The 19,308-nt window shown below is 36.6% G+C and overlaps 1 protein-coding gene across 1 annotated transcript in view; it reads left to right on the plus strand.

Annotated features, from left to right (window-relative positions):
* Positions 1-19,308, plus strand: part of LOC120222614 (amyloid beta precursor protein binding family B member 1 interacting protein) — a 105,039-nt gene that overhangs the window by 18,887 nt on the left and 66,844 nt on the right. Inside the window, exon 2 of the mRNA XM_039220500.1 lies at positions 19,010-19,081. Coding sequence (XP_039076431.1) covers positions 19,010-19,081 — 72 coding nt within the window. The remainder of the gene's footprint in view (positions 1-19,009; positions 19,082-19,308) is intronic.

Below are 19,308 nucleotides of genomic sequence, written 5' to 3' on the forward strand. Positions count from 1 at the left end.
TGAAAGTGAAGGGGTGGAGAAACATCATGCAAATGGATGTTGAAAGAGTAGCACTACTTATATCAGACAAACTAGACTTTTTTGTTCTTGTAGTCTTTTTATCCTGCTTTGATATCAGTGTAGTACTGGCTTCATGGAATGATTTTGAATGTGTTCCCTCTATTCCATTATTTGTAAGATTTTGATAAAGATTAATTACTTATTTTTTAATGTTTGGTAGAATTCACCAATGAAACCATGTGGTTGTGAGCTTTTTAGTTCTGGGAGATTTTTGATTCCTAATTCAACTTTCATTCTTGTTATTGGTCTAAGAAGATTTCCTGTTTCTTGTATTCAAGATTCATGATTCAATCATGACAACTTGCGTATTTTTAGGACTTATTTCGCCTTTTTTTCTAAGTTATCTGATATGTTAGTATACAATTGTTATGGTAATCTGTTATCACACTCTGTTTCTCTGGTTATCTATTACATTATTTTCTCTTCCATTTCTCATTTTGGTTTTTGAGTCTTTTCTGTCTTATTTTCTTAGTTAATGTAGTTAATGCAGTTTTTTTTTTTAATCAGGTCATTACTTTCAATGGTATGCTGTTTATTGTGGTCTCTATTTTATTTATTTCTGATTTTTCTTTGTTTCCTTCCTTTACTAAATTTCAGCTAAGTTTTTTTTTTCTTTTTCTAATTCCTTGTGGTATAATGTTAGGTTGTTTATTTGAATTGTTTTTCTTAATACAGGCATTTATAGCATAAATTTCACTGTAACATCTACTTTTGCCACATCCCATATGTCTTAGAATATTATGTTTTCTTTCTTTCTTTTTTTTTTTTTGAGAAAGAGAGAGAGAGAGGGCACATGCTAGTACAGGACGGGCAGAGAGAAAGAGAGGGAGAGAATTTCAAGCAGGCACTATGTTGTTAGCACAGAGTCGGATGTGGGGCTCAATGCCACGAACTGTGAGATCATGACGTGAGTTGAAATCAAGAGCCAGATGCTTAATCGACTGAGCCACCCAGGCACCCCTCTTTTTGTTTTGTTTTGAGACATATTTTGATTTCTTTTTTGGCCCATTGTTTGTGCAGTAGTGTTAATATTTACATATTAAATATTTAATATTTTTAATGAATGAAGAAAGAAAAAGTTTTACTGCCACTAGCCATGGCTTGTTGTCTATATTCCCTTTAAAATATTTGCTATCTGGCCCTTCATAGAAATAGTTTGCCAGATTCTGCCATAAAATATTTATAAATTTGAAATCTTTATTCTGGCTTTGTATTGTCTGAGACCACCAGGATAAACTTAAATAGTACCAATAATGATGAGACTCTTTAACTTGTATCTGACTTTAATAGGAACAGTTTTTGTATTTTGCATTTAGAATAATAGTTAACATTGATTTCTGGTAGATACCCTTATCAAGTTAAGGAAACTACCAACTATTTCAACCTTGCTAAGAGGTTTTTATCAGAAATGTATATCAGATTTTACCAACTACTTTTTCTCCATGATCATATAATCTACAATTTAATATTTAATTTAGTGAATTAATATATTCCTTCTATACACTGTTCTTGCATTCCTGGTTATGTATTGTTCTGGAACCAGTTTTCTAAAATTTTATTTGGGATTTTTGCATCTATGTTTGTAAGTAATATTGATTTGCTTTCTTATTTTTTGGTTGTTTTTTAATAGCAACCATACTTGTTGCTGTGCCATCTTAAAACTCTGAAAGCATCAGTTGGAATTTTTTTTAAAATTCTTTTCCATTTCTCTCATCAACTCTGTCTCCCCAGGGTCAGTTTTCTGGTTTTAGTCTCCCATGCTCTTGCTTTTCCTCAAATATTTCATCGTCCTTGGAAGTTGATTTGTAATTTTAATGAAAGGGCTGGAATAATATAGGAAAATGATATGGATTTACTTGGCAGCTGTAATAGCCCTCTTTCTTAACTAGGAAGTTGACTGCAGTGTTCTGTAAATGAATGTGGGGAATAATAGGCAGCTTTCTTTTTGGTTTGGATGACAGTGAGACATGTAAGTTTTCAGCCCTCCTTGAATGTTATTTACCAAGGCCAGCAAAGCTTTGTGCTGGAGGTGGAGCACAGAGAGTTCTTAGTGCATTTCAGTGAATGTGGACATTTCTCTTCCAACTCCTTTCTGATTGATTGATTGATTGATTGATTAGTTGGCTGGTGGGATTAGAATCTGTTATGCAACCCCAACTTTCAGAGCACTGTTCTACTTGTTTTCAGGGGCTCAGTGCTCAGCTTAGGAACCAGTGAGACACTCCTTACATGTTATTTAAGGCAAGGATTCTTGTTGAATTTAGACTGAGGCAATTGTGACAGCTCAGTTTTCCTTGCGACACAGAAATAAAATGGCCTATAGCACTCGGTCCTTTAAATAATTACTCCTCCAGTTGGGCGTCTCTGGTTTCCCTCCTTGATGATCCTGAGCATGGTGTTCTCCTTGACTGTATCTTAAGCAGCCCTCCTCAAGACTCATATTGGACTGCTATTGCCTCAGCACTCGTTTTTAAGTCTATACAGTCCCTTCTCCTTAACATCTTCCAGAAATTCCTCAAAATAGCCTGGTAATGCCATTCTTCCTTGCTTTACAGACTGTTATATAGTCATCTCCTTGGAATTTTAGTAGAGAGTGTGTATGCAGTGCCCACTATTTAGAACCAGAAGTTATTTTATTCTATTTTCTCACAAACCTGAGCCTGAAGGATGCATAGGCTAAATGTATTTATCCTTATCCCTTGTGTCCCTTTGCACTTGATCCTTTCCCTCGAAGTCCTGGCCCCAACAACTTGCTTTCAATCACTATAGCTGTTCTTCTTCTAGAATCTCATATAAATGGAATCATACAGTATGTAGTGTTTATATTTGACTTCTTTCATTAGCATAATATTTTTGAAATTCATCCATGTTGTTCTGTTTATTAATATTTTGTTCCTTTTTTATTGATAGTAGGACTCCATGGAATGACTATACCACAATTTGTTTATTCACTTGCCAGTCTTTTTGTTTTTATGAATAATGCTGTTTTGAACATTTAAACACATGTCTGAGTGAGCATGTGTTTTCATTTTGCTTGGATTAATACCTTAAAGTGGATTTGCTAAGTTGAATGGTGAATGTAATGTTTAATTTTATATGGTACTGCCATGTTGTTTTTCAAAGTGGGTATACCATTTTGCATTTCCAATAGCAGTATATGAGATTTCCAGTTGTTCTACAACTTCATCAACACTTGGCATTGTTGATCTTTTTTTGAGATATAATTGATATATAGCTTTATATTGGTTTTAGGTGTACCACATAATGATTTGATATTTGTATATATCATGAAATGACCACCATAGTTCTAGTTAAGATTTGTCACCATACATAATTATAAAATTTTTTTCTTGTGATAAGAACTTTTAAGATCTACTCTTAGCAACGTTCAAATATACTATACAGTCTTATTGACTACACTCACCATTGCTGTACATTACACACCCACAACTTATTTATCTTATGAATAGATGTTTGTACCTTTTGACCACTTCGCCCATTTCACCCACCCTTACCCCTGACAACCACCAATCTGTTCTCTATATCTATGAGCTTGGGTTTTTGTTGTTTTTTAAAAAATTCCACATATAAGTTAGATCATAGTATTTGTCTTTCTCTGCCAGTGTGTTTTAAATTTATCTATCTATATGTAAGCAGTACTATGTGCCAGGGCCTGATTATGCTAATTTAACCTCAAAACAATTTGATGAATTATCTCTCATTTTACAGATGAAAAACCTGAAGCTTAACAGGTTAAGTTGCTCAAGGTCACGCAGTAGTTAGGACTGAATTCAGTTTTGACTCATCCAGTTATCATAATCACACCTAATGAATTTTCTCATGATAGAACAGGGCCCCAACATATACCGTTTGAATGAGGATCAAGGGTAATTCCACGTTCCATGCTCACTGGTTTTATTTTCTTGACACATGAATAAAATAGAGAACTGTCTTGTGGTCTAACTACAATGGACAGAGAACTCTGGAGCTTTCTGTGTTTTCAGATTCATTATTTTCATTTTATAGTTGTGCTTTCTCACAATGTAAGAGAGAAATTTTAAATGCTGCAGCTGTAGACTAGGTGTGATCTCATGTAGACAGTGTGGAGAAAAATATAATTAAATTAAAAGACTCATTTGCCGTATATAAAAGTAATACCCATAGGAAATTGTGTGTAAATATCCTTCACAAAGCAATTGAAGAAACTTGCATAGAGCCGTTGGATATTCTCAAATGTCAACAGAACTGATAGGTGTCCTGCTTTGTTCCAGAACGTGCTCAGATCTTAACTAGTTTGCTGTTTGTGATGCTCTGTAGTTAGGTTAGTTTCCATCTACTTGGCTTATTCAGACACAAATTTCTGTATTTTTCATGACAGACATCTCATAATTATGGCAAAATAAATTATATCAAACTATTAATCAATGCTGACATTGTTATGTGTTATATATGGTAATGATATAGTAATTACTAATTGTAGTAATAAGTTAAGAATCTTTGTACCTCCTGATGAGTAGGTACAATGATTAAATGCTCCATAGAAAAAGCATTACCTTTTAAAAGGTTTTTATGGTATATAATCAATTTTTAATTTGCCATTTCCTAGTTATCATCTTTAGGTGGCTACAGACTAATATCTTGGCATTTCTGCACATAATCATATTTCCCAATTGTTCACTTAGGTTGGTATGGCCTATGGAAACAGGGGACACATAAACATATATACAAAGCAATTATTTATTTTATATAACTCATTTACCTATACAATGATAGGTTGCAGGGTGTTTTAATTTTCTAAGTTTATTTATTTTGAGAGAGAAAGAGAGAGCAAGCATGAGTGGGTTAGGGACAGAGAGACAGGGAGAGACAATTCCAAGGGCTCGAACTCACAAACTGTGAGATCATGAGCTGAGCCAAAATCAGAAGTCAGATGCTTAACTGACTGAGCCACCTAGGTGTCCTGATAGGTTGCAGTTTTATACCAGGATTTTTCACTTCCAGATTCATTCATTAGCTCTAGAAGCATTTATGGAATGCACACTCTCTGCCTATACACTGGAACAGCCGAGAGTAACACTAATCACACAGAGGTCAAAAGAGGAAGGAAGAACTGCCACCTCAGGAAGGAGGAAAGCAGAGCCACCATAGAAAGAGCACGTAGCCTGCAAGGACAGCACCGTGGATGGTGGTGCAGCAAGAATGACTGCAGTCCTTGGCACAGGATAGTCCCATTCAAAAGCACACGTGAGCCATGCCCAGGACTCCGGGAATAAGCCAGGAAAAGCCTGTGAGATGAGGGTGCAGAGACACTATCTAGGGTGTCTGGAGCAGGGGCTATTCCTTACTTACACCTAGATACATTTTTGTGTAAGGAATGGAAGCTCTAAGAAGTGAAGTGAAGGAATGGAAGCTCTGAGAAGATAAGTATCATACAGGGGCACACATGCAGTAAGTGACCAGTTCATGTCAAAATTTAGTGCACAGAAATGTGCGATGAGTGTGGCCTTAGCTGTTACCCTCGGCCGTTCCAGCATACTCCACAAAGCAGAGGCTGGTGTTCTTGGTTTCCATTAGGGTCTTAAAAGATGCAGTCTTTGTGGGTTTTCTTTTTTTTACTCAGTTCCTTTTTCAACTATGGCCTCCCCACCCCAACCAGCTGCAACCAAGAACATCCCTGGGCCAAGTGGTTTCTCTGGTGGGGAAGGATGGGGCAAGAGGGAGGAGCCTGGTTTGGAGACAGTTGTCTCTAATAATACGCCATGCTGTTATCACCCTCCTTCTCTCCAGAACCATGATCCGTGTCTGACCTTAGCCTGTGTCTTTACACATCAGCCTTCTGGGCTTCCGGGAGGCTAAAAGATGGCTGTAGTTCTGACTGCTTAATAGTATGAAGACCTCTATTCCTGAGCTCTTCCATCTAAGCCAGTCCCATTCTGTGCACTTTACATGTATTAATTCATAGAATTCTCACTTTGACCCCATGATATAGCTTTTTTTCACACCTTTTCAAAGATAAAACTAACACACTGAGAAGTGAAGTAACTTGCCCAGCCGTAAGTGGCAGTGCTGGGTCCTGAACCCAGGCATCCCGGCTCTAGACTGTTTTCTTCCCTGGAGGAGGGTCTCATCTGCCCCCTGCAGTTCAGTGGTCCCCCACTTGAGGCCCACCTAGATGGGCCCACATGTCACAGAGGGGAGGTAGATGTGCACAAAATTGAAACTCCTGCACACTGCACCCTGGCCACATAGGGAAGATGGTTTAGGAGAAAAATATTAGATTTTTTTTTTTGTTTTATTTAAGGGATGAATCATCCTAAATGTAGGGGAGTACAAATTCAATTCCTTTCTTTAAAATAGAGTGAAAAGTATTGTCGGTGTTTTTGAAGAAGAGACGAATGTTAGTAAGAAACTCAGGAAAAGAAATAAAACTGGGTTGTCACTGAAAAATCTTAAATATACCTCAGATTTTTCTGATGTAAATTTTTTCCATGGCATGTATCACCCTAATAGGTTTTGCACACACCAGCAGTCACAGAAATGACTGCAAATAGTTCTAAACAGAGAGAAATAAATGACACAGTAGGACACACACTGCTTGAGCTCATTAATGCAGTTTACCACACTTGACCCTTATCATTACCCAGAGCCCCAATCTTTGGGGATTTCTTAGCGACAGGTGCAGAATATTGACCAAGACGCAGAAATGGAAAATTCCTCACCCCACAGAAAGTCAAGAATTGGTTGATATCTCCAGTTTTATTGTTCAGCCATGCTGCATATAATTTTTCTGCAAATGCAAACATCTGGCTCATAGCATCATATCTTTGAAAAGAAGAGAAAACTGTAAATCTCCAACAATAGGGAACTGATTAAATGATGGTGCAGCACATCCACATGGATGATGCTTGGAGCCATGAAAGCGACTTCAGAAGAATTCTCAGTGATAGAGAAGGCAGCATATATAAGTGCTGTTGTTTGTGTTGTTATCTCTATTTCCCATTCACTTCTGGAAGCCCTCAACACTCCAGAGATAACCAGTGACTTTTATGTATTAAAGCCAAAGGTCATTTTTCAGTTCTCATCTTGAGAACTTTCAACATTTCTGTCACATATCATTGATTAACTCATTAATATTTTTCTTTTTGGAGGTGGGAGGATGCTGCATTATGTTTAGGAAAATTTTAAAACTTAAGAGCAGAAAGTGATTCAAAGAATTACGTATCATTTTTTGTTAGTATTATAAATACAACTGGAGTCCTCACTTCTTCAAATGGAGAATCTAAAATGTTAAGATGTACAGAGCATGCCAGGACACCCAGCTCTTCATTACTCAAGACCATACAACGTTCCTTAAAACCTTCAGAGTTCACAGTATAATTTTTAGGCTTATCAAAGAATGTTGTGAATTTTTCTATATTTTTTATTTGGTTAAACAAAAAAGATTCATTTTTCTTTATTATCTTAAGTACTATTAAACTTCTCTTGAATTCTAATAGAAGCTTTTGATAGGTAGGCATTTGGCACCTAAAAGGCAATTCTTTGTGATGTGTTTTCTGCCATTTCAGTGTCTTTTCACTTTGAAAATTATAATCTGAGAACTTTGGCAATGAATTGTAAAAAATAGCTCATCCTAATAATAATATGAAAATATCTAGAACTTTTATTTGTAAGTGAAAAAAGGTGGGGTGCCTGGGTGACTCAGTCAGTGGAGTGTTTGATTCTTGATCCCAGGTCTTGATCCCGGGGTCATGAGTTCAAGTCCTACATTGGGCATGGAGTCTACTTTAAAAAATTTGTGATTGATATACATTCTTAGGATATAAAAATACAAAACTTTAACAGACACTATATAACCTGGTAAGTATTGTGTTTAAGATTTAAGGTAACTAAATCATGCAGTAATCCACACTACAGAGTTACGTTTCTCTGTGTGTGTTGGAATGTGTGTCATCTCTAGGAGGATGCATTGGGTGAGTCTAAGTGTATTTTCTACCTATGTTTCTGTGAGATCTCGAACTGACCACATGCTCCTCATCTGTGAAAATGGAAGAAGTATTTACCCCCACATGGTTTTAGTGAGAATTAGATGATATCAGCAATTCACAGGATAGGTTCTTTTTTTTCTTTTACATTGTCTTTGCCTGCCTCTACTTTTTATTCTCCCCTGTTCCTCTTTCTAGTTTTGTTTTGTTTTGTTTTGCCATGTTTTTTTAAGCTCGGGTCTGTCTAACTTAAAAGATTGGGTTTTTTCCCCCTGCTTTTCATCTTGAAAAGCTTCAAAACTTCAACAACAGCAGAAAGCAAGAATATGCAATGGATATCCATATTCCCTTCACTCAGATTTACTAATTATTTACATTTTATTGTATTTGCTCTATTTTTTTCACTTTATCTCTTAAGGACAAAGACCTTTTCTTACACAATCATGGTATGATTATCACACTCCAAAAATTTCATTGATTTAATACATTTTCTGATATATAGTCCATATTCAGATTTTCTTAATTATCCCTGTAATATCTTTTTTTCTTTGAAGAGTCCAAACCAGTCACTTTGTTGCTTTGCAGAATGTCCCTCAATTTGGATTTGTCTGATTGATTCCTCTTGACTAGACTCAGCCTAAACATTTTAGCAGCAGCATTATAAGGGTGATGCCATGTCCTCAGTGCTTCACATCAGCAGTGGTGGCATGCTGTCCAGTCAATGATGATCCTAAGTTTGATTATTTGGTTAAAGTTGGGTCCATCCAATTTCTACTTCTAAAGTTACAGCCTTTGAAAGGGCTAAGTAACATCTATGTTACTTACTGTCTTGCATTTTAGGGTCTTTCCACCTACACTGGAGCTTGACTTAGCAGAGATGGGAGTTACTCTGAGTCAGTATCATTCCCCAGCCGTCTTTCATCCATTGGTGTCAACATCCACTATGCATTCTTGACATCCACTAGGGTGGTTGTAGAATCATTTTCGTTTTTGAAATCTGTCTTCCCTAGCTTCTTTTTACCTCTGCTGCTCTCTCTTAAATCATTCATTTATTTAGTAAGTGCTTTTGAAGTTCTTCTATGACCAGGGCAGGTACTGTGCTTAGCACTAGAAATATAAAGGTAAACCGTGACTTCATGAAGCCTAAATGAATATATTACATTTTAATTAAAAAATTGTATTCATCCATTCACTGAACAAATATTCACTATCATGTATCTACATTGGCCTACTTGCTGGAATCCAGCAGTAAGCAAAATCAGTCAAATCCCTGACCTCATATAGCTTATGTTCTAGTTGGTAAGTAGAGAGACTATATAAGCAGGGAAAACAGGAGTTGTGCAAGAGAGTTGATTTTAAAATACGTCAGGGAAGGCTTCAGTAAGGAGGAAACATTTAAGCAAAGACCTGATGGCAGTGGACAGCAAGCCACTTAGGTAAGTGGAGAACAGATGTTGCAGACAGAGAAGCACATATGCAAATGCATGCTTACAGTGTTCAAGGAACAGCTGCAGGTTGGTGTGAGCGGACAGTTAAAGGAGATAAAATCAGAGAGGCAGGGGGCAGGGCGGTGCTAAGTACTAGTTGAATGTGTGAAGTAAGAGAGAAGTTTGGGTAGGAGGTTCACTTTGGGAATTGACAGCATGTACATGATATGTAAAGCCGAAGGCAGCATGATGTCACCAGGGAATGGATGTAGATGAAGACCAGGAGGAAAACTAGATCAGGGAGAGGAGGAGAAACTCATGTAGGAGGCTCAAATAAGAAGCCAGTGATGTGAGCAGGGACAGTTCCAGGATCTTTGGGGCCTAAATATTATACAGCTTAGGGGAGACTCTCTTTAGAAAGTAGAATAAAAAATTAAGAACAGAAGAAAATATTTAGAGAAAGGAAATCTCAACAAATGACCAATTTTTAAAAACGCATACCACAAACATCACAAAATCCAAAAAGCAACACTTATTTTTATTATAACTAATTATCTGCCTATCTGTCTGATACATTTTTTCCTACATTTTGGCTGCATATTCTTTGATCACTTCTCTGTATGAGGATGAATTTGAAATACAGTTTTCTATAGAGGTAGGAAAAAATTTAGTCTTTCCTCCAGCATGGTTGCACAAAATTAAATTTATTTTTGATAGTTTAAAAAAAGTTTATATCGGTCTCATAGCTCCCTGTGGTAAGGCCTCATCTGTAACTTCCTCTGTGGTTTCTTACTCTGACACTGTGTCTTGCCCAGGAGAAAGACCACAGAGAATTAAGGTATTTGTTGTCACTAGATATGGCATGGTACCCCATGGCTCCCAATGGCCCAGGAAGCAGCTGGTCCAACTCAGCCAGGACCATACCATCAGTTCTTGCTACCTCAGTTCTTGCTACCTCCCAACTGCTAGTCTGATCCTAGAGACAATATAAGGTGGCCATGAAGCCTTAGTCAAGGTGACTTCATGCAAGAAGCAGAGCAGAACGGTGTCTTCTTCACATATTCTCCTTGGCATAGGTAGGGTCCACAGTACATGAGATTTACTAAGGATCCAGCTTTTGCTGGAGTCCAGGTGAAGTGGACATAGTGCTGGTGCCCCTTGACCCCATTCTAAGCCCTGGAACCATGACCGGGAACATCTCCTACCATAACTGAATTCCATGCTGCTGGGGTGCTGGAAGAGAAATACAGTCTTACAAAAAACTTATAAATGAGGAGCCTTGAAACTTAAGCTTTATTAGCTTCAAGTCAGTTGGCTTCTGTTAGTAGGCAAAGCAGGAAGGAAAGCTTTTATGAAACCCAAGTGAAAAGAGTATTTCCAAGAGAGAATGATCAATGAATGGTGATAAATGCTGTTTAAGATGCTGAGAATTAACCATTGGATTTAGCAGCATGAAAGTCATTGGTAATCTTGATGCACAGTTTAGTGACATGGTGCCAAATAAAGTCCAGTTGGGATATGTCTTGGTCAGTTTGGGCTGCCATAACAAAAATACCACCAACTAGGTGGCTTAAACAACAAACATTTATATCTCATAGTTCTGGAACTGGGAAGTCCAAGATCAAGGCAACAGCAGATCTGGTGTCTGAGGAGAGCCCTCTTCCTAGTTTACAGATGGCCATCTCCTAGTATCCTCACAAGGCAAAGAGCAGAGAGAGGAAACAAGCTCTCTTGTGTCTTTTCTTATAAGGGTGCTAATCCTAACATGAAGGCTCCACCCTCATGACCTAATTACCTCCCAACGTCCCCACCTCCAAACACCATCACACTGGGGATTAGATTTCAACATATAAATTTTGGAGCGACACAAACATTCAGCCACGGCAGGATAGATTTAGGAGAAAATACAGATGAGAAGGAGATGGTGAATATAGATAAACATTCACAGGAGTTTTCTGTATGAAAATTAATATCCATAGTTTTTATCTACAAATTAGTGAACAATATATTTTCTATTTTTGTCTTTTTAAAAAAACCTAAATTATGTTTTCACTTTAGTTTGATGTCACAGTGATCCCAAATAGAAAAGCAGCTGCCCATTCCTTATATGGATGCTCAAAATAGAATTAAAAGACAATTTGAGAAAATCTCGAGATTTTAAAATTTCCTTTTCAGCCTCTGTATATCCAAGTGAAAATAGTTTACAATTTGTCTCTCCAAGATACAGAAAAGCCATCTGGAGAGATAGAAGCAAGGATATTGAGTTCATACCAGTTTGTTTCCCTGTGTCACAAGCTATTTCCTTCTTAGTTCTGTTGAATATTTTTAGGTCTTTACAGCCATCCCACTTTTAACCTACCCTGGAACTTAACTTAGCATAATGTGGCACCCTGCCCTTCTCCACCCTGCATTCACTCAAAAGCAAAGCAATCTGGAAATAAATACATTTAAAAATCATACTTTAAAAAAATTTGGTAACCCATCTCATGTCCTGTGTATGTGCATCTCTCTACACTATGACAAATTCTAAAGCTCTTCAAAGCACCTCGATAGTGGTTTTTAAATTACTGAAATAAATCATTTCATGATTCCTTTTTCATTTACAGATGTTTTTTTTCCACTGAACTCTTGCTATCACAATATTACCAGAGAACCCTATTGTCTTGATAGTTCCTTTTGCATGACCATACATTTGCATATCCCCAGTGTCCACAAGAATTTCCTTTGTGAATGATTGGGGTGTTTGTATTGTTCGTGTGATCATAGTGATTATCCCATTAACTTAGTAACTTTTTGTTAGCTTATTTCTTAAAATTTTCACTTATCTCAGATGTGGTATATAAAGCCTGTCAAGTAGACCTAAGAGATTTTTTTTCATTTTAGTTGTTTGTTGAGTGTTATTTGATATTATGTATAATTTTAGAGATGCTTCTGTTTCCTGTTTTATGTTACAGAAGCTTTAGCTTCTCCCCTCCCCCAAACATTGCAAGAACCTTTAACCATGTGCTATGTTGTTCCGTGAACCACTTCCTCTTGATAAGTGCTTTCATTGCATTTTGCAAAAAAAAACTACACTGAAGGAATCAGGTAAAATTCAATATTGGCAATTATTTTCCAGTCATACTGTACACTAGTCATGTCATAGTTCCCACCAGCATTTGGTATCTTCTGGATTCTACACTTCATATTCCATATTAAGTATGATCTTTGTAATTAACAGAATTCTTTTAAATTTTCTCTTTTTTTGGTATCTGTAATTGTGTGGGCTGATTTTATACTTGAAGAAAAAAAGGAACATGGCCTGCTCCTTTTTTAATTTAAAAATAATAAAAATACCAAAGCCAATTCATATGGACAGAGAGCGTCTAATTTTTCAACTCTCTTTTCTTACTAATTCTAGTTATATTTAGACTCTGGCAATCTAGCTATAGACTCACAGCATTGCTTACATGCACTAAGAAACACAAGATAACATGTAAAGTTAAAAAAAAATGCACAGATGCAAACATTTTTAACTGTCTTCAAAATAAGAAGACATACAGCAAGTAGATGAAGCGTAGATATTTAATCCTTGACACATTGATGAATAGAAATACCTCTCCCAGATGTTTATTAACAGTGTCTGAGGTCAATAAATGCTTGTTGACTGACTTGAATGGTGTAGCCTCAGGCAAGTTACTTAACCTCTAGGAGCCTTAGTTTCCTCATCTATAAAGTAGGGAAAATAAAAGTGTCCTGTCTAGGGTGGTTGTGAGGATGCATCTAATCAGTCAGTCCACGTAAGCTCAAGAACAATGCATGGCACAGAGGGAGAACACCTAATTGTGTGTTAATCATTATGATGATCAGGCAGGTGATGGAACAGGGAGATTCCTCTTCCTCTCAACCCACAGCCATGCATAGAACAGAGAGAGGTAGCAACTATTCTGGTGGAATTTCGGAAACCAATTCTAATTTGTCTGAACTTAATTGATTCATTTTAATGATTGAAAAGTCTTTTTTTTATTCATTCCTTATTATTTTATTATTTTAATTTTACTAAAACATATTCTTTCATTCTGTTCTTGATACCAGTATCTCAATTCATGTAAAAATTAGACATAACTAAGAGCACAGCTGAAAAGATGAGCTTTGCACACATTCAAATTAGACCATCTACAGATTTATACCTTAATTTGGTGCTACATGAAATTAGACATTTGACAAAAGTGTCTTATAAAAATGTGTATAACACAAACTTCTTCCTTGATGCTGACTGCCACTGAGTACGTCATTTCTGTAAAGCCAAGAACTGATAATCACAAGGGAAAAAATCTTAACCTTTTGGTTTCATACAGAAATTGTTAGGAGCACTTTTTTAAGACCTTTTTTAAGACTAATTTTTTGAAAAGTACCGTTTTATGAAAAATGCTTATCAATGTATTATTATCTATTTTGTTTCATATACAAAATTGTATATATAATGAGTAAATATTTTTGTTTTAAATATATCAAATAACCCCTTTAATCTAATGCTATTATGCTCAAAATTCAGTTCATATATGAGAGGAATACTTGAACATGTTCATATGTGTTTTCATTTTTTATTTTACAGATTAGCAAATTCACATTTAAATACACGAAAAATAAAAAATATACACATACATATAAATTATTCTCTATTTTGAAACCCAGTGCAAGCCAGAAACAGACAATTCGATGTAAGTAGCAAAACACATATGTATCACAAATTATATGTTAAAGGGATAACAGATAACCTCATATATTACTATATAGTTAAGCTGATACATTTTTAATCAGAATTATGGCATAAATCTATGTTATGTTATTGGGTTAAAATTAATTAGATATATAATGTGAATGAAGAAATAAGATAGAAGACATAACTTGTTTTTACTTATTAAATAATGATTAATTAACCTACTGCTTGAAACATTAACTGACTTCAAATTTAATTAGATGAGAAAGAAAGCCATTGATAATGTCACCCAAAATGCATAATAGCTATTAGATTTTTCTCAAAGCAGCAAAAATTGTGAGCGTGAAAACTGATTGAGGCCTAAGTAGATATAAGCCCCAATGAAACTTTTGTGTTTATCAATAGAGCTTGTCTGTATAAATTTCAGTATTCGCTCATTTAGCACTGGAAAAAGTGAACTATCGCTCTAGTGAGTGAGGTTCCACAATCCTACAGCTGTGACAGCAGCTTTAGAAGCAGACTTTCTGTATAAATGTCCTGATAGTTAAAGGAACCCTAGGATTTAGCAACCTGTGTGCACACACACATGCACGCACACGTGCACACACACACACACACACACGAGTGGGGGAGGGACAGAGAGAGAGTGAGAGAGAGAATCCGCACTATCAGCACATGGAGCCCAACTCGCAGCTCGATCTCAGGAACTATGAATATCATGACCTGATTGGAAACTGAGTCAGAGATTTAACCAACTGAGCCATCCATGTGCCCCCAAAGCATTTTTTTTTAATTTTTATTTTTATTTTTGGTTTTCTTTTATTTATTTATTTATTTATTTATTTATTATTATTTTTTTTTTACAAATAGTTTATTGTCAAATTAATTTCCACATAACACTCAGTGCTCATCCCCACAAGTGTTTTTTAAACACAAAGATGAATGAGATCTGATCTTTTAATAACAGCTCCCAGTGTGGAAACCAGTTCAAACACAGTCGTACAAAAAACATGACTCAGGGAGCCTGGGTGGCTTAGTTGGTTAAGCGTCCAACTCTTGATATCAGCTCAGGCTGCGATCTCACATAGGACGGAGCCCCTATTCTGGCTGCATACTGGGTGTGGGGCATGCTTGGGATTCTGTCTCTCCCTCTGTCTCGGCACCTCCCCTGCTCATGCTCGCTCTCTTGCTCTTTCTCTCTTTCTGTCTCAAAATAAATAAATATAACGTTTAAAAAAAAAAAAAGCATGATTCACTATGGTAAATGCTATTACTGAGTGCTTACACCAAGAACCATATGCTATTTTGTTTAAATATCACCACAGTCCTGTGAATTACATGTTATTCCTTTTACTTTACAAACAAGGAAACAAACCTAAAAAGGTGAAATATCTTATCGAGGTTGTTATTGCTGCCAGGATTTACTGATAGGGTTACCAAGGGCAATGGACAGCAAATTATGAGGATACCATTGGAGTGTTGACATGAGAGCTGGATTTCAAATAATAAATAGGATTTCATGAAGGATACATGGATAAGGAAAAAATTTTAAAGCCTCTTCAGACAATGTCAAGAGCTACTATGAAGGACTTTGAAAGACAGCCTGAGACCTGAACTCTTTGCACTTATTTCATCATGATCACTATGGCATGTTCTTAAGCGAGAGAGTGACACTCAAATTTGCATTTCAGATTCATCAAATTCACAGCGATGGTGGTGAGGCTTGCGAAGGGGATGTAGGAACTGGAGGTGGATGAGCTGATGAGGGGCTGAATCATGGCTTGACAGTGATGGTGAAGGAAAGGAGAGTGCTCCCCAGGAAAAAAACAACAGGATATTTTTTTTGACAATTAGATGGAAGAATGGGAGGAGTCAAGGACTAGGCCAAGGTTTCTAAATCAGACTAATAAGTGAATAATGACCAGTAGCCAAGTTAGAGCCTGTGGGATGAGAATGTACCAGAAGGGCAATAATGATAGAAGTGCCCATAAGAAACTGAATGGGATATTTTTAGGCAAGCTACTCTGACAGATAAAGTAAGGTCTTTCTTGATCTAGGCCCAAAATTATGGCTGGAATTGTTAATCCATTATGTGGATAGATTTCTAAATATATATATTTGAATGTTATCTATGAAATTTGTGTATGTGGAAAACAGGGGCCCCTGGGTGGCTCAGTCGGTTGAGTGTCCAACTTTGGTTCAGGTCATGATCTCACAGTTCGTGGGTTCGAGCCCACTGGCAGAGCAAATCCTGCTTTGGATTCTCTGTCTCTCTCTCTCTCTCTCTGTGTCTCTCTAAAAACTAAGCATTAATAAAAAAGATTTATATACATGGAGAAGAGAAACCTCTTGAGGGTAAAAACTGAGGCTTACAAATTAAGCCTTAAGGAAATACTGACCATTAGGGAAAATCAGGGATTTTCTCTGAGGTAGAATTTCAGTCTGGGTGTGCAACCTCAACCACCCACCCCTCTTCTAGCTACTCCCTTCTTTCCAGAAAAAAAAAATCAACAAATCTTTCTGGTAAAGTATTATTCCAGTTTTTCTTAATGAACAATTTGTTGTTCCCCAGATCCAAAAGGAACCCAGAAATTACATACTCACAAAAAGATGTTAATTCCACCCAATCATGATGTGCACATTGCTTGTTTTGCAATCCGTTGCCTCAGTAAGGCTGCTCCACCCCTGCTCTTTTGGACTGCTAACCCGAATAACACTCTGAGCTGTCAGGGCTGGGTGTTCTCTTTCTCTTTTTGGCTCTCTGTCTTTTTAGTCTTGATATTGACCTTTGGAGGATACCACAGATACAAATAGACACAGCCCTATTTTTTCATGCTCAGATGTGTGCATATGTGTATACACGATACACATATATATCCCTGTAACTCTTACTCTCCCCATTCCCTAAATAAAGTTTTCTTGTAGGAAGAGTAAATATGTAAGATGATTGAAGTTACAGATTCATCCAAATTTATGTTTTTTAATTTTTTTAAAGTTTATTTATTTTGAGAGAGAGAGCAGCAGCAGAAGGGCAGAGAGAGTTTTTTGTCTTAACTCAAATGTCTCATTATTTTCACCAAGGTTACAACTCTTTTAAACTGTAATTCATTCAAAAGCAGATGTACAGCCTGATTTTGAGGTTGACTCCTTTTAATAATCTAATACCAACAGACTCTAGGAAAAAGGAATGTAAGGGCAGGGGGAAAAATTTTTACCAGATGAACACAGGAAGAGTTTCAGCAGAGATCATGAGAATGCTGTTGTTTTCAGTTATTTCCATCTTAGGTGTGTGATTCACTCTGGCACGTCCTTAGCCCACTATGTATGGCTGTGCGTACAGGCTGAGAAGCTAAGGTCTTTGGGTTGATTATGTTTTTCTGACTCATCATCATCACATTTGACTTTATTCTTCAGCATTTTAGTGTTTTTCCAAATGTAATGATTTAAGAGAAAGCATTAATGGCAGGGTTCTTTTTATTAATATCATCTTTGTTTTCTATGAGGTTTTTTTGTAACACTGGCAGGCACTTTTCAGGTCAGCAAATAAATTTCTTTTTTCCACTCTGAATGGATTACTTTTCTCTTATGAAAAATTTAAAATGTATTAATACTAACACTCTTTTTTTTTAATTGAAATATAGTTTAGATATCATATTAGTGTCAGGTGTACAAGATAGTGATTTGACATTTATATATATATATTATAATGAAATGTTCACCACAGTACTCTAACACTCCTAACTTTCCCTGTTAATAATAATTCATCTGAAGGATTTTTTTTTATTTTGTCGCATTGTACTGCATAATATTTTGATGGAACTAAATTCACATGGGTATTTCTGGAATTTTATTGTTTATGCTGCTAACTTCCTCTTATTAAAGTAATAAATGGGGATGCCTCAGTGGCTCAGTCGCTGCTCTTCCGATCTTTTGCTTAGGTCATGATCTTGTGATTTGTGGGTTCAAGCCCTGCATCAGGCTCTGTGCTGACAGTTCAGAGCCTGGAGCCTGCTTTGGTTTCTGTATCTCCCTCTCTCTCTGCTCATGTTCTGTCTCTCTCTCTCTCAAAAATAAACATTAAAATTTTTTAAAGTAATAAATCATCCATTACAAGATTTTGAATACCAGATGAATTGTTTGAGAGGACAGTGTGTGAAACCATGCGTACTTTGTAGACATAAATACTTTCCTCCCTGTTGTAGGTAATTTAAAGAAGGGAGGGTATGGTTCAGATGTTTTGTAAGCAACTGGGAGGAAATAAAACCACTTTTGAGTGGATCCTGGTATTGCTCCCCTCCCCAACCAGAGGCAGGACCTGCATGCAGCACTTTCCCTTTCAGACTGTGATAGACACTAAGCCTAACAACCTACCTAAAATGAGATCTTCCCTCTTTGTTATCCCATTTGTATTCACTGATGCTATGTTTGCATCCTCCCTTACTCTGACTTTCACACACAGACCCATAACTCCTTACCTTGTGTGGTCTGACCCTAAGCATTTACTGAATGAATGGCTTCCTTGGATTCAAATATATACCTCCCTGCCTATGTGTGTCTGTTACCTAGGAATGTGCTTGTTCCATGGCCTTACAGTCATCTTTTGTTTTAACTGAAGTCCCCTTCAGCCCCCAACTGAAGTTGGCTTTCCTTGGACAAAGCAAATTGGAGAGAGGGCAGGCATGGAATTTTAGGCTGAAGTGAACATTTCTCTCCATAGCCTTCTCTTTTCAACTTACTTGCCCATGGATACGGCTCTTGGGGAAAAAAAAGAGATGAGACAATTGTCCAGGGACCAGGCTTTTATTAAATTACTTACATCTGGGTTTGTTTCCGTTTTTCAGATGGGTGAGTCAAATGAAGATATAGACCAAATGTTCAGCAATTTGCTGGGAGAGATGGATCTCCTGACCCAGGTAAGATCCCCTTTTTAACTTTGAAATGAATAAAAGATGGGTTTACAGAATTTGATTTTAATATGATAAGAGAGCTATCTTTAAAAGAAAAAGACAACTGGAAATTGACAATATTGTATGTTATTTATGTAACTATAATAGAGGGGAAGAATAAAACAAAGCTCTTTTTCTGATTATAACCTCTTAGTTCAGTTCATTGAATACATTGGTCACATATATGTTCTGTA

Source organism: Hyaena hyaena, unplaced genomic scaffold (genome assembly GCF_003009895.1).
Source record: "Hyaena hyaena isolate Hyena2069 unplaced genomic scaffold, ASM300989v1 scaffold_896, whole genome shotgun sequence".
Taxonomy (NCBI): domain Eukaryota; kingdom Metazoa; phylum Chordata; class Mammalia; order Carnivora; family Hyaenidae; genus Hyaena; species Hyaena hyaena.